Source organism: Parus major, chromosome 1A (assembly GCF_001522545.3).
Source record: "Parus major isolate Abel chromosome 1A, Parus_major1.1, whole genome shotgun sequence".
Taxonomy (NCBI): domain Eukaryota; kingdom Metazoa; phylum Chordata; class Aves; order Passeriformes; family Paridae; genus Parus; species Parus major.
In genome coordinates, this window is record NC_031773.1 from 52059375 (window position 1) to 52072724 (window position 13350).

Consider the following 13350-nt stretch of genomic DNA (forward strand, 5'->3'; position numbering starts at 1 on the left):
ACAGGATTTGTTTTTTTTCATTATAAGGCAGAACATCCTTTTCCATCGCGTGCCTTGGGAAATGGTTAAATACCAAGTATTTGTGTAAAGGAAAAAACCTATATAATCTACATAATCAACCTGCAAATCTTAGAGGAATCATTGGCATTATTGTTGTGTGAAAAGTGTGGTCCTTATTACTAATTGGGCTGAGACAAGAAATAAGACTAATCCGTCACTGTGAAGTGAGAATAGTCATGGGGTGTGGATGATCCAAGCATGGGCCCCCATTCTCTCAGCTCTGAACTCCTGTTGGTACCTCAGAAGGCCTCTGCTGTGCCATCTCCTCCTGCCTCTGAGTGTTTCCACCACGGTTTTAAGATGGTCAAAATTATCTCATTCAACTTTTCCTGTCATGTGCTCACATGCAGTTGCTGGTACCTAGGCTGTAGCTGCTTTGGTTTGACTTTTTTTATTTCCCTGAGCACTTGGGCACACTTGAACACTGACTGAATGTTGGGCCCTGCTGCCCATATGAAGTCCTGGCGTGCCAAGGCGGTGCAGAAGCACCAGGCTGTAATGCAGTATGTCACAGGTGGCAGCAGGCCAAAGCAAAGGGTGTTTCAGGCTCTCTGGCCCAGATAGTTCTCTGTGTTGGCCTCTGCTTGCTCAGAATGACAAGGGACAATAAGAGAGCACACAAGCTCTGTCCCAGTTTTAATGGTTTTCTGTGTCAGCCCTAGTATAAAGGGTTCAGAGATTTGTTCCTAGTTTTACAAAATCTCTATGGCCTTATATATTTGGAGACGGGAATAGTTTTTTAAGGTTTAAAATTAAAGTTACTGGTTTTTTGCATTTCTGAGCATGAGAAGGATCTGATAGGGGTTAAGACCGATGTCAGTTACCCCCTTCCCTTTTTGCTTTTATTATTGTTGTAAGTCCTTGTTGACAAATCAGGGACAGAGCAGTTGATATGCTAGTGTTAGGAATACATTGATTAAAGATTGATATATCCAAATGCTTGTCTGGTTTTTCCAGCTGCCAAGTAAAATTATATACCTTCCCTACAAATCTTACCTGGTGTAAGCACAACGAGAGATGTGCTGGTTTGTGCTCCTGTAGCCACTTACAGCGCTGTAATTGCATTGGTACATTCCCTGAGCATGACTGCATTATGGAGGCACATCTGCTGGTTCACCTTATTGATGTAGATTTTGGGGGAAAATTATTATGTATGAAACATTCTTGTGCTGGTGTGGCAGCCTACGTGTTTGAGGTTGTTCTAGTTTTTGTTATTTTCTTGTGGTGGGGGAAACCCAAGCCTCAAACCAAACTCCCCAAATCTTAGCTCTATTCAAAGTAGTTAAACTATAGATCTGAATTATGTAGCTCTTACTTCTGCTTCTCTGTTGTCATGGTTTAAGCTCAGCTGGAAGTACTGACAGTCCTATTTCTGTGGCTTGCTCAACCCTATTTCTGTCCCACTCACCCCAGTGGAATGGGGAGGAGAATCAAAGTAAAACTTGTATTTTGAGATAAAAGAAGTTTAATAATTGAAAATAAAGTAAAATACAATAATAATGGTAAATTACAATAATGATAGTAAAAAGGGAAAAAAAAGTGATGTGCATTGCAATTGTTCACGACCCACTAATTGATTGAGCTCCCTTCCTGAACCCAGACTGGTTTTCCTTTAAGATACGTGTCCTAATTTATTTACTGGGCACAATGGTCCATGGTGTGGAATATCCCTTTGGTCTTTTGGGTTGTCTGTCCCAGCTGTGCTCCCTCCCAATTTCTTCTGAGTGCCCTCTCACTGGCCAAGCTCAAGAAAAAGGGGAAAAAAAATCCTTTATTTAGGATAAATGAAACTTTACAAAAATCCAAATCATCAGTGTGTTATCAGCACCATTCTTAGTCTGAATCCAAAACACAGCACTCTAACAGCTTCTGAGAAGAAATTAACTCTATTCTAACTGAAAGCAGGTATTTTGTGTGCAGGTATTTTGGGATTTGCTGTTTGCACACAGCTGAATGTTTGTGTAAGCAGTGTCAGATTCAGTCAAGAAGCTGGTAACAAAGTAGTGTTAACAGTAGCACTAGGGACCTTTCATTATTTCTGTTAACATGTCATTTTTGTTTGTAGAATGAAATGTGTCTTGCCACACAGCAGCTTTCAAAGCAGCTCCTTGCCTATGAAAAGCAGGTATGTTCAGCACATGACTTTGATTTCTTTTCTGCCTCAACACTTGTGAAGAGCTCTGTAAACACTGTTCTCTGGAAGTGCTCAGTGCATTTGCTTTACTTGGTTTCACGTGAATGCAGTTGTGAATTTCCCCAGGGTGTTCAAGTGAGTTGGGTAATTTTTGAGAATCTTAAGAAAAGAACCAAGCAAAGAAGAATCTTAAGAAAAGAGTCAAGCAAATTAAAAAAAAAAAATCCAAAAGGTGCAAAATCTGAATTAATAAATTTATGAACATACAAGTTAGTTTGCTCCAGTTCTATGACTTTAAAATTAGTATAATATGAATGAGTATAATAAGAATTAACACTTAATTTAACACAGTAAGTGCAGGGTAAAATAATGTATATTAATGAGTTTCTGGTTTTATATTTATTTTTATAATTTGTTGCATTTTGTAGAAATATTCATTAGCTTTGTAGTAAACCATGTGTTGTATTTTATGTATTTTATATTCATATTTACTGGTTTATGGACCAAATGTGTGTTTCTATTTCCAGCATTTTGCCTTAGGTAAAGGAGATGAAGAAGTGATATCCACCCTCCATTATTTTTCAAAAGTTGTGGATGAGGTAATTTGAATTGCTAATATTCTCTTTTTACAATACACAATATTAGTGGGGTTTTCTTTGTGTCTCTTATTTTGATTCCCACTCAAGGCTAGATTGTGCTTGGCTTTTAGAGTCATTTCATTCTGGATAAGAAAGTTTGATACCACCCTTCCATAATGGTTAGAGATGTTTCTGTGGCTTCATCCCATATTCTATCCTCAGAACAAAGCTGAAATTCCTAAGGGAACTTAAAACGAGACTAAAAAAGGATGTGTCATCTAGGCTGGGGCAATCTTTTATTTAATTCCATATTAAAATTACACATTTCTAAGCTTTAAACACTGCAGTTTGAGCCAAAACTTGCCAGGTATGGATGCTAGGCAGCTGTGAATGGGTAGAGTTGCAGTTTAGTTGCTGTGAGATCATGCAGAATCCAGAGATGTCTGGGGAAGGCTGCAGTACTGTGTGGTGAATACAGTAAAGCTGTGTGCAGTGAATACCTCCACACCCTGGAGGTTGCTGCTAAGTACTGGGAGTGTTTGCAAATGCTTTTGTTAGACCTGCCCATGGAACATTTCAATATGGCCTTGGTATCTAGGTCCTTCTAGCTTAGGTTTCATTTGTCATAGCAATCTTTGTGCTGTGAGCAATTCTGTGCTGTCAGAAAAGTCAGTTCTCATTGGTCTGCTTCCAACTTTGACTAAGAAGGCAAAAGGCTGTACTGAGGTCTGCTGTTCGGGAGAGGAGACAGGGTTGTGGGACGAAAAGTAAGTTAAAAATTTTAGAGCCCATGGATAACTCTAAGGATGTAGTGAGAGGAATCCCAAAGGTTTATTTTTTTTTTTTTTTAGGCTTTTCTTACTGCATGTGTGTTCTTGGGATACTAGAAAGGAGCATTTGTTATTACAAGTTTTGTAGTTGCTTATATGAACTCCAAATAGATCAAAGCAAGAACTTTCTCCTTCCCAGGTTTGAGGATGGTGCCTTTTGGGGGCAGAAAGCTGAAAGCCTCTGCTCAGTTCTGTCAGTCACATTTTCCCTCACAAGAACTTGTTCCATTCCTTGGCCTCCTTTTCTGTGTGTTAGCTTCCCCTTGTGCTTATTTAATTGTCTGTTCCATCAGCATTGAGTTGTATTGTCTTGTGGGAAATCCTGACTTCATCTTTACTTGCATGAGACTGCCTGGAGGTATCCAGGACACTGAGAAAACAGGCAGGATGTCACTTCATCACCCTCCTAGTGCTCCAGCAGTGTGACTGATAGCTGTCCTGCCTGCACCCATCTCATATTCTTAGCATGGCACTGTTGACATGAAAGCCTTGCCTGCCTTCATCCTATATAGTGTCACATGGGTGCTTTTAAACAGCTGAGTGCTGAAGTGTAGAAACACTTGCAAAGCCATCAGTGGGAAACTGCTGTGGAGGTAAAATATTTGAGTGGGACCTTTCATTGTGGTTGCCCCCTGTTGTGGTTGTGTCCTGGTTAACCTTTGTTCGTGGGAAGACTGTAGTTGTGGTGGTGGGGCTGTAACTCCATGGCATTGAGACTTAACAAAAACAGGTTAATAAAGGATAATTACAGTTCAAATCCTGTTGGGCTAAGCATTAGAATAGTCAAATGAATTGCCCTAATCCGTTATGTGGGAACTGAAAAGTTCTTGGATCCTTGGGAAATACCAGGCAGGAATGAAGCATTTAGGGATCCCCATCTGTCTCAGATACTTTAAGAAATGTATTTTGAACACTGAAGTACATTATATCCACTGGGCACAAATGGCTGGTGTGTTTTGATGTTCTGTGGTCTGGGGTTTTTATCTACATTGTGTCTTAGAACAATTCTCTGTTTCAGCTCAATATTCTTCATTCTGAACTGGCAAAACAGCTTGCAGATACAATGGTTCTCCCAATAATACAATTTAGAGAAAAGGACCTCACAGGTAAAGTTTATTCTAAGTTTTGATTTTCCTTATATGTTTCTTCTTGTTTATTTCATCATAAACTGAGACATAATGCCGTGTATTAATTTGTTCTTTGATGATTCACAGGAAAGTTCTTGGGTTTTTGTTTTTTTCTGCTACAGAATTTCACTGACAGGTGCATGCTTCTACTCAGACAAAACAAGTTCAAGTTCACCACATAACATTTTATGCACCATATGGTGCAAGTTTAAAAATACACAGCTTTGTTCTTTGTTGGGTCACTGTGCTTTTACACCAGTGTAATTTCACTGAAGTCAGTGATGCTATAATTGCCAGAAGGGAAATTTAGCCATGCATTGAGCTTGCAAACTGTATTTATTCCACTTCAGAAGTTTGGGGCTGTTTGACAAGCACAAGCAAGACTGTTGTTTTAACTTCAGAGAATAGTATATTCCCTACTTTTTAAGGCATCAGTCCTCTTTAAATCCTTGGCATGCAAGGGTAGTTCTGAGTTACCTGATTTCACCAATTTGGGATTTCATTGCTTAAACAACAAGGCAGTAACTCGAACATTTGATGTAATTTCAAAAGAAACAAGCTCATATTCAAGGTCAAGGACACTCTTACCTACTTATGCAACAGAAATTGGAGGTTTTGCAGCAGCATTTCCTTCTTTCCTTTTTCTTTTTTTTTAAAGCCCACTGCTCATTTCACTTGTCACAGTCCCACTTCTGGCCTTCATGACATCATTTTGATGTGAGACAAAACAACTACAGCATAATAAGGACTACTTTAAGTTCCTCAGTGTCTGATGGGAAATTGTGAATCCATCCAGGTGCCTATGTTAACGAATCCATTCGTTTTTCTTTCTCAGAGTGACAGCTTGCTCAATAAAATAAACTCACTCCACTCTTAATTAGTTTATCATATACTGTCAAATCTAAAGCAGAATTTGGATGGTAAGATATTGATGCTATAAACACTTCTTCACCTCTTTCATCTGGCCTCAGAGATAGTGATTCTTTTTCCATAGAAAAAATAGAGGATTTTTCCCTCTTGTTCATTAAAAAATATACAAAAATGCGTATCAAGCCTGCAACCAAAGCTTCAGTTGCTGCATGACAAAAAATGAAAGGTTCTTCAATTTCCCTGAATGTTATTTTTTCTTTATTATTCTATCCATCACTTTTTCTGATGCAGTCTGTAGAACAGCATTTTTAGTTGAGACCGGGCCACACTTGAGTTTCATAGAGGGATTAAACAAGGAAGCAAGGAAGAATAACTGTGTTACTGTATTTACTTTTGGTCCTGTTACATTGATACATTGAATATTGTAGAAACCTGTAGATTCAAGTTAGTTACAGGTGGAAAAATCTTCTGTCTTTCTACATCTGAGTAATAATGAAGCATTCTGGGGAAAAAAATGATGGGAGCGAAACTGATTAATGAGAAGGGTGTTAAAAATAATCAGAGACCATGATGACATCCTACAATTTCCCCTTGGTATTTTCACAGTTGCATAATGTCTGTTCTTGTAAATGTGCTTTCTTTGTAGCTTTTTTGAGAGAGTTTTGCCAGTTGCAGCATATGTTGGTGGGGACACTAAGAGTAGCTTGTGCCTGACACTTGTGAAGTTAAGTTGCCGGTTTAGTCTGTCTTCTCTCTACCTGTATCAGAATCTCACAGCCAGCGTTTGTAATGCAAGCTTCATACCCAGCAGTCAGGTGTGTTAGATACAGATTTCTTTGCACAGAGCAGCTTAGCAAAAACTTTTCCACACTGAGAAAAAATCATGTACAACAATAAGGTTTTAGTTCATACATTCATGAGTCTTAAATTTCTTGGTATCACATAAGCACTGTCAGGTTGTTCAGAGCTGTTGATCTTGTATGATAGTGGTGGGTCTTTTGTCAGAATAAACATACTGAAATGGTGCTTCTTTGGAGAAATGACACTGGCAGATAACGCACTTTCTCAGAGTGACAACTTGCTTAATAAAATAGACTCACTCCACCCTTAATTAGCTATCTGCCTATTCATTTCTCTAGAAGCCCATCTGGTTTAGCATTTTCAGGACAGGCACAGAAATGTATACATTTCTGCTGTGGAAGGGCTGGAGTGACTTGGGCAGTAAATATGCCATAAATGGTCTCAATTGAACCAAGTGATAACAGCTGGTTTTACTTGGAATGTCTGATTTCTCTTTTCCAGAAGTAAGCACACTGAAGGATCTCTTTGGCCTTGCTAGCAATGGTATGTGTCCCTGTTTTGTTTCTTTCTATTCATATGCAGCTGTTAGAGCAAAGAAGACATGTTTAATCTGTGCACATACACATCACATTTCTAAAAAAACCAATAATATTCCTTGTCTACAGAACATGACGTGTCCATGGCAAAGTATAGCAGATTACCGAAAAGGAAAGAAAATGAAAAGGTAACAAATGTGAAAGGGAAAATAGAATGTTTTCATAAGCCATTCTGTCTGTATTGTTGTTGATTTTGAACTTTGGAGAGTTCATTGCTTAAATTCACAGTAGCTCAAGAATACTTGTGATTTCATTTCCAAGCAGACATAAAGCTTTTAAACATCAACTCAGCAGTTGCACCTGTTTTCTCCAAGTTAGGCAAGTGATTAAATATTGTGCTCAACTAGAGTCCTTCAGATCCATGGGAGCTTTCCAGATAGAAGCAATCCAAGTGACTATAAACAGCTTTGTGTAGGCCTAGTGTTGTACAGCTGAAGTGGTGATGCAGTATCACTGAGGACAATTCATTGTGAACTGCCATAAAGCCTTGTGTCTGCTGTTCCTAAAGCATTCCATTTCTTCACATGTACCTTCCTGTTACCATACTCTGTATAGACTGTCATTCCACTGAACAATGCACATAACTCTCTTGGTGGGATTGCTCTACATTCCTCCTTCTTTGCCCACTGGACTGCTATTCTAAAATACATCCCTTAGTCAAAAAGTGTATGGCTGGCCCTGTCCTGAGAGTGAATCCGTTCTGCAGGATGGTCCTTGAAAGGAAACGCTTTATGGAACACAATGTGATATGGCATACTGTGAATTATTTACCTCTGAATTCTGCACTGGCAGACTTGTGTTGTGATCTCAGCTGCAAATAAATTTCTTCCACAGAGATCTGATCCAGATATTTAGTGGTGGTAGTTACATAGTTTGTAGTCACCAGGGCTCCCCAAATTCGTAAGTATTGTGACAGGGAAGGGCTTGAAGTACTTTGGGTTTTCGATTTCCTTTCTTTGTTTCTCATCCTTCATTTTAACCTGGAGAAGTTCTGTAATGAGAGTGATTTAAAAATAACTTGAAAATGATCAGTAAATATATCCATATACACAGTAACACTGTCAACCTCTTTATCATTTTTTGTTCAGCTTAAGGCAGAAGTGGCAAAAGAAGTGGCAAATGCCAGAAGAAAGCAGCACCTTTCATCCTTGCAATATTACTGTGCCCTGAATGCTCTGCAGTACAGGAAGAGAGTGGCAATGATGGAACCTATGCTAGGATATACACGAGGACAGGTATTGACAGTAAAGTGTCTGTATCACTTAGACATGTTCCTGGGAAAAGGTAAAACATTGTAGTTCTGGATTTATTTTGAGAACTGACAAATTACAGTGAGGGTGGGGGGAAAACAATTTGCATTCAGCTTGCCTGGATTCTAACAACAGATTTTGTTTGTGGCAGATAGTTGATAGTTTAGATATTCAGGAAAGACACTAATGACAAGAAAATCCAATACACTTCTATGCAAAATCAGCCTTGGGTTAGTTTTTTCACAGATGAGCTATCAGTGCAGTAGCATTTACTTCCACTGTTTACTCAGTCTGCACAAACTCTCCTATGTAGCAGTTCCCTTCCTGGCACATAATGTTCAGCATACTGATGAGGAGTGTGCAGGATGAGGAACAGAGCATGCTCTGGAGAGCTGGAAGGACAGAACAGTCAAGAGGATTGAGCATAAGGCTGGAAAATCCTTTTTCCAATTTTTCTTCTAACAGCAATTTGATTGAGTGTTTCTGAAGTCTGATAGTCTGACCCTCCAGGATATCAGGAGGATCAGCACTTGAGTCTCACTGTGACCCATTTTAAGGGTCTTTCATTTTGATGAAAGAAAGTGTTTGGAAAATGAGAATTGGGCTATGAAAAGCAGGAAATTGGATGTGGTGCTCTGTTTGAGGTTGGAGTGTGGCTCATCATCATCATGATATCATTTTGTATCCAACGTGCCTCATTTAAAATAGGTAGTAAATGAGGATTCAGTCACTTTCCCCACCATGGGAGTTCACACTGATTCTCTGCTGTTATTATCTTAAGTGTAAGAATTGCTTTGGTTTCCTTTACTGGAAGCCAAACAGAACTTTCTTTCCCTGTACTTCATCTGGCAAAACGGCTGTATCTCAGTGCTTTATACAGGGAAGTCTCAGGTTGTCATGGGAATGACTGAATAACCAGAAGCCAGTTTATGTTGATGCTTAAATATTGTGGACTGCCTTTCAGCACAAATATTTATTTTCTTAATTAATTACTCAAACATGTGTCTGCAGTTTCACATTTCCGACAAATGAGTAGGTCAAATGGAATTTTTGGAAGAAACAGTGGCTAATAGAGGGTTCATTTGACTGAAAACTGGCATCAACATTTATCATCAGTGGAATTTAGAGCTCTTTCCTTCTGAAGCAGGCTTCAGAAATAGAATAGGTGAATCACTCTTTAGGAGGGCATTCTTTCTGTCCTTTGTAAAGGGAGGCTGTGGTCTATACCATGGTTACAGAAATCTGAATCTTGGGAATCCTAGGTCCCAAGGTTAGAGAATAGGAGTGAAATCACAAGTTAAAGTGGATGAAATAGCTAATAAATTGCTTAACATCCAAGAATTTGCTTTTACATCTCTTTGCAGAGTAGATCACTGATTTTTATGCGTTTACCCTAATTAATTGCACACACATCCTAGCTGTATCCGTGTTTCACTCAGTTGCCAGTAGGCTCTAATGATGACTGTGCCCTGCAGCAGATAATACAAGGTCAAGTCTACACCAAGTGCTTTGCTCCTATTGTGTGCCTGCTGAGCCATACCAGCTAAGAGAATTAATCTTCTGACACAAAAGGTGCACTTTGGCCCTAGTAGCTTTTTTAGCTCCTTCAGTAGAACAAAACCCATCGTAAAACTGTAGCTGATAGAACCAATTGCCCTTGGAGGCTTCTGCAAGCACAGCTACGCTTTCCTGACTGACTTTGCTACAGCACTTTGAAAACTTTTATGGTGGAGTCGCTTTTATGGTGAGGTTGGACTGCTAAATCTAATGGATGAGCTGTGAGCTGTGTCCCATTCCCTTTGATAGGGTGGCATTGCACACGGTAGTTACTAACACCACGAGCCCCAGCCCTGCCTGGTGCTAGTGTGGAAGAAGCTACCTGTTCCCTGATTTGAGTCATTTAGCAAGTTCTTTGGAAACATACCTGTCAGCAGCCAGCAGCTTATCTGTGTGTGAAAGGGTGGAGAGTTGCAAAAGTGGGAAGTAGCAAGAAAGGCAACGCAGCTGTTTTGCCCATGTGTTTGATCGCCCGCCAAAAGTACTAGTCATAATGGGAGCACTGTTAACACTTCCACAATCTGCTTCTTGTCTGCCAAAGCCAAGAGAACCTTCAGTGCCCTTTTTCTTGGTATTTTTCAGATCAACTTCTTTAAGAAAGGAGCAGAGATGTTTTCCAAACGAATGGACAGCTTTTTGTCATCTGTTTCAGACATGGTTCAGAGGTAACCCAGTGCTTTTGTTTGCTTTTGTCATTCCCTTGGAGTCAGTAGTGCTCTAACCTAGAGCAGTAGTGCTCTAACCTTCAGCACATACCAGAGAGTGCCTCTTTTTCTTTCTAATTAGATTCCTTCCATGCTTACATTGTGTTGTTGGGCATATTATGTTGAAGCAACAGGTAGAAAGGAAATGTTTGTACATGGAAAAGTAAATGCTGTCTGTACACTGAAGAGAGTATTTTTACAGTATAGTCAGAAACTATATACTGTAAAGCATTCACATGCTCTCTTACATCCCTGTGTCTCTTCAGGAACAGAAAAGCATGCAATTTGGGCTAGAAATGGGTTACTAGTATTAATATGATAAACTTAAGGTGCTTTCTGAATTATAGGTATTTATATTTACTGGGTCTTCTGTAATAATACAGCAACAATAATCCATTAACCTCTCAAATAAGGATTTAAGGCCTAAAGTGTTTGGTGATGTAGCTACACAAGGCAAACAAAACTCCTCACCCTAGGTAACATATTTGTTGCATCCAGTGTAGGCTGTATTAGTCCACTGAGTTCAATGTGCTTTGGCTAAGTCCTAAATTTCAGTGAACTGCTTTTGTACTCCTAATTTTGTCATAATTTTTTTCTTACACCTCCCCTCCACATCTTCTACTTGTAGTGAAGAGTTTCTTTATAATTAAGTCCCTGTAAATATAAACTTTACACTTGAAATGTAATCATAATAGAGAGAGCATATGTTAAGGGGTTGTGATGGACCATAAAGATAATACAGTCCCAACTGAGTCCTTGACTTCAATGCTTCGTTCCTTTCATATCAAGCTGTAGCCAAATCATTACTTATTCTCACTCTGGTGGCACTTAAATAATGCATACTTGTTAATTTGAGAACCATGCTACAAACAAGTGCTCTGTACAGTAGATTATTTCACTAAATGATTCTTTACTTTCTGCACTTTCATACTTGTATATCTTTGCACACTCACTTGTGAAATAAATCCCTCTATACAGTCTCTGCAGCATTTGTGGAGACTGGAGGACAGATTTTAAATTCCATTGAAATAGTGTCTATTGTTTAGTAAGTCTAAGGCATCTTACTTGTGTCTTACAGGCACTGGGAGGATCCTGCCATTGTATCCTCACCATAGAATAAGCCCTTGTTTTCCACAGTTGGATGGATTTGAGTTCTGGACAGTGTGCAGTAGTAAATGAAAACAAAAATAGGCTGTTCAGTTATTTTGCTGAATCTGGTTTTTGTGTTTAAAGTCTGTCACACAGTAAAAAAGTACAACTCAAATGTAACTAGTAAAGGAGCATGATGTCTTTGGAAAAACCAAAATAGAAGCTTGTAAAATTCTGAATGGTACTGTGCAGCAAAGAATTACTGACACAGGGCAGGGTTTCATGACTTCACTTTGCACAGCCACTGAAAACTCTGCTGCCCACTCCTCTCCTTCCTTAGTGCTGGGGATCACAAGGCCTCAGTGAGTCAGATCTGCTTGCTAGTCAAGCTAAAAGCTTTCCATTTGTCAGCTTTGTTCCTTTGGAACAACAAGCTGATGTGACCCATTGTGCAGCTGAAGAATTTCAGTGGTATTTAAAAGCATTTTCATTTATACAGTGAATATTGCTAATGGTGTAAAAACACAGGAGATATCTACACTAACACGTTCTCAGTAACCACTTGGCCTAATTTTCACAAATGCATATCACTTCAGAATTGTCAGCACTTTTCTTCCTGCCTTAGAGAAGGGAGAAGCACATCTTAGGAAGAGTAATACAGTCTCAGAAAGCATGAAGATGCCAGGGGGGCTTTGTCAAAAGCATTTTCTAGTGCAACAAAAATGACAGATTAAAAGATTCATTGAAATAAAACTGAGGTAAAAACTGACAGTAGTTCCACTGTATTTAAAAACAGAATTTAAATAATTCTTGTTCTCATATCCAGTGATGGAGTCAAAAGGCATTAGCTTGCAAAATATGGTCCAATTTAATTAAGATTTTATGTTTTTCTGAATCACACCAAAGCAGAACACAGTATTATAAACAAAAAATTAAAGCTGAAGTGAGATTTGAGCTACAGCTTTTGTTAGTGTATTGTTCTGAGTTAATTAAAATCCATGACCAGTTACTAGTTGGTGTCAAGGCAGGAATTCCTGTGCGTTACAGACTTGGAGGGATTAGACAAAGTTCTGTGAAAGCCAAGAGATCCTCTAGTACAGCCTGCTTTGAACTACACCACAATACTATGGCAATGGCTGTATGTGTTCAGCAGTGTAAATTCATAGAAGCATTACTTTTAGAAGCTGTCTCTCAAAAAATAAACCTAACTCTTATTTCTCAACACAACATTCCTCATGTGCTCGTTCAAGTATTATAAAACACTATTTCCTATAAAGTCTATTCAAAAAATAAATTTCATATTTGCACTACCCACCAAGGTAAACTCAGATGGTATTTTTGTTCATTTTGGCTTACAGCTGTTACCTGTATCTGGTATAAATGGCTAATGATGGCTTTGGGTGCCTTTTGTATTGTTTGTTGTTTTTTTTCCAGCATACAGGGAGAGCTGGATGCAGAAGCTGAAAAAATGAGAATTTCCCAGCAGGACTTAATTGCAGTTAATGAATCTGTGTACACCCCAGATTCAGATGTAACTTCACCTGTCATCAATAGAAATCTCATCCAGAAGGCTGGCTACCTTAATCTTAGAAAGTAAGAATATTGTTGTTATCTGCTGGTTTGTTTAGTGGCTACATTTTTAGGGGGGAGGTAATAAACATCAGATATTGATGTTTGAGGGTCCTGAATCAGTTTGGTAGCTCTACTTTTCATCCACCAAGTACCTCTGTCACCTTTGGAAATGTGTTTTTGAA

General features: G+C 38.9%; 1 protein-coding gene across 2 annotated transcripts in view; it reads left to right on the forward strand.

Moving 5' to 3' along the window:
• Positions 1 to 13350, forward strand: part of APPL2 (adaptor protein, phosphotyrosine interacting with PH domain and leucine zipper 2) — a 33276-nt gene that overhangs the window by 12698 nt on the left and 7228 nt on the right. For both annotated transcript variants that reach the window (XM_015628196.3, XM_015628197.3), the window contains exons 3-10: positions 2126 to 2185; positions 2722 to 2793; positions 4621 to 4708; positions 6902 to 6943; positions 7066 to 7124; positions 8085 to 8231; positions 10386 to 10468; positions 13031 to 13189. In XM_015628196.3, the coding sequence (XP_015483682.1) occupies positions 2126 to 2185; positions 2722 to 2793; positions 4621 to 4708; positions 6902 to 6943; positions 7066 to 7124; positions 8085 to 8231; positions 10386 to 10468; positions 13031 to 13189 (710 nt within the window). The remainder of the gene's footprint in view (positions 1 to 2125; positions 2186 to 2721; positions 2794 to 4620; positions 4709 to 6901; positions 6944 to 7065; positions 7125 to 8084; positions 8232 to 10385; positions 10469 to 13030; positions 13190 to 13350) is intronic.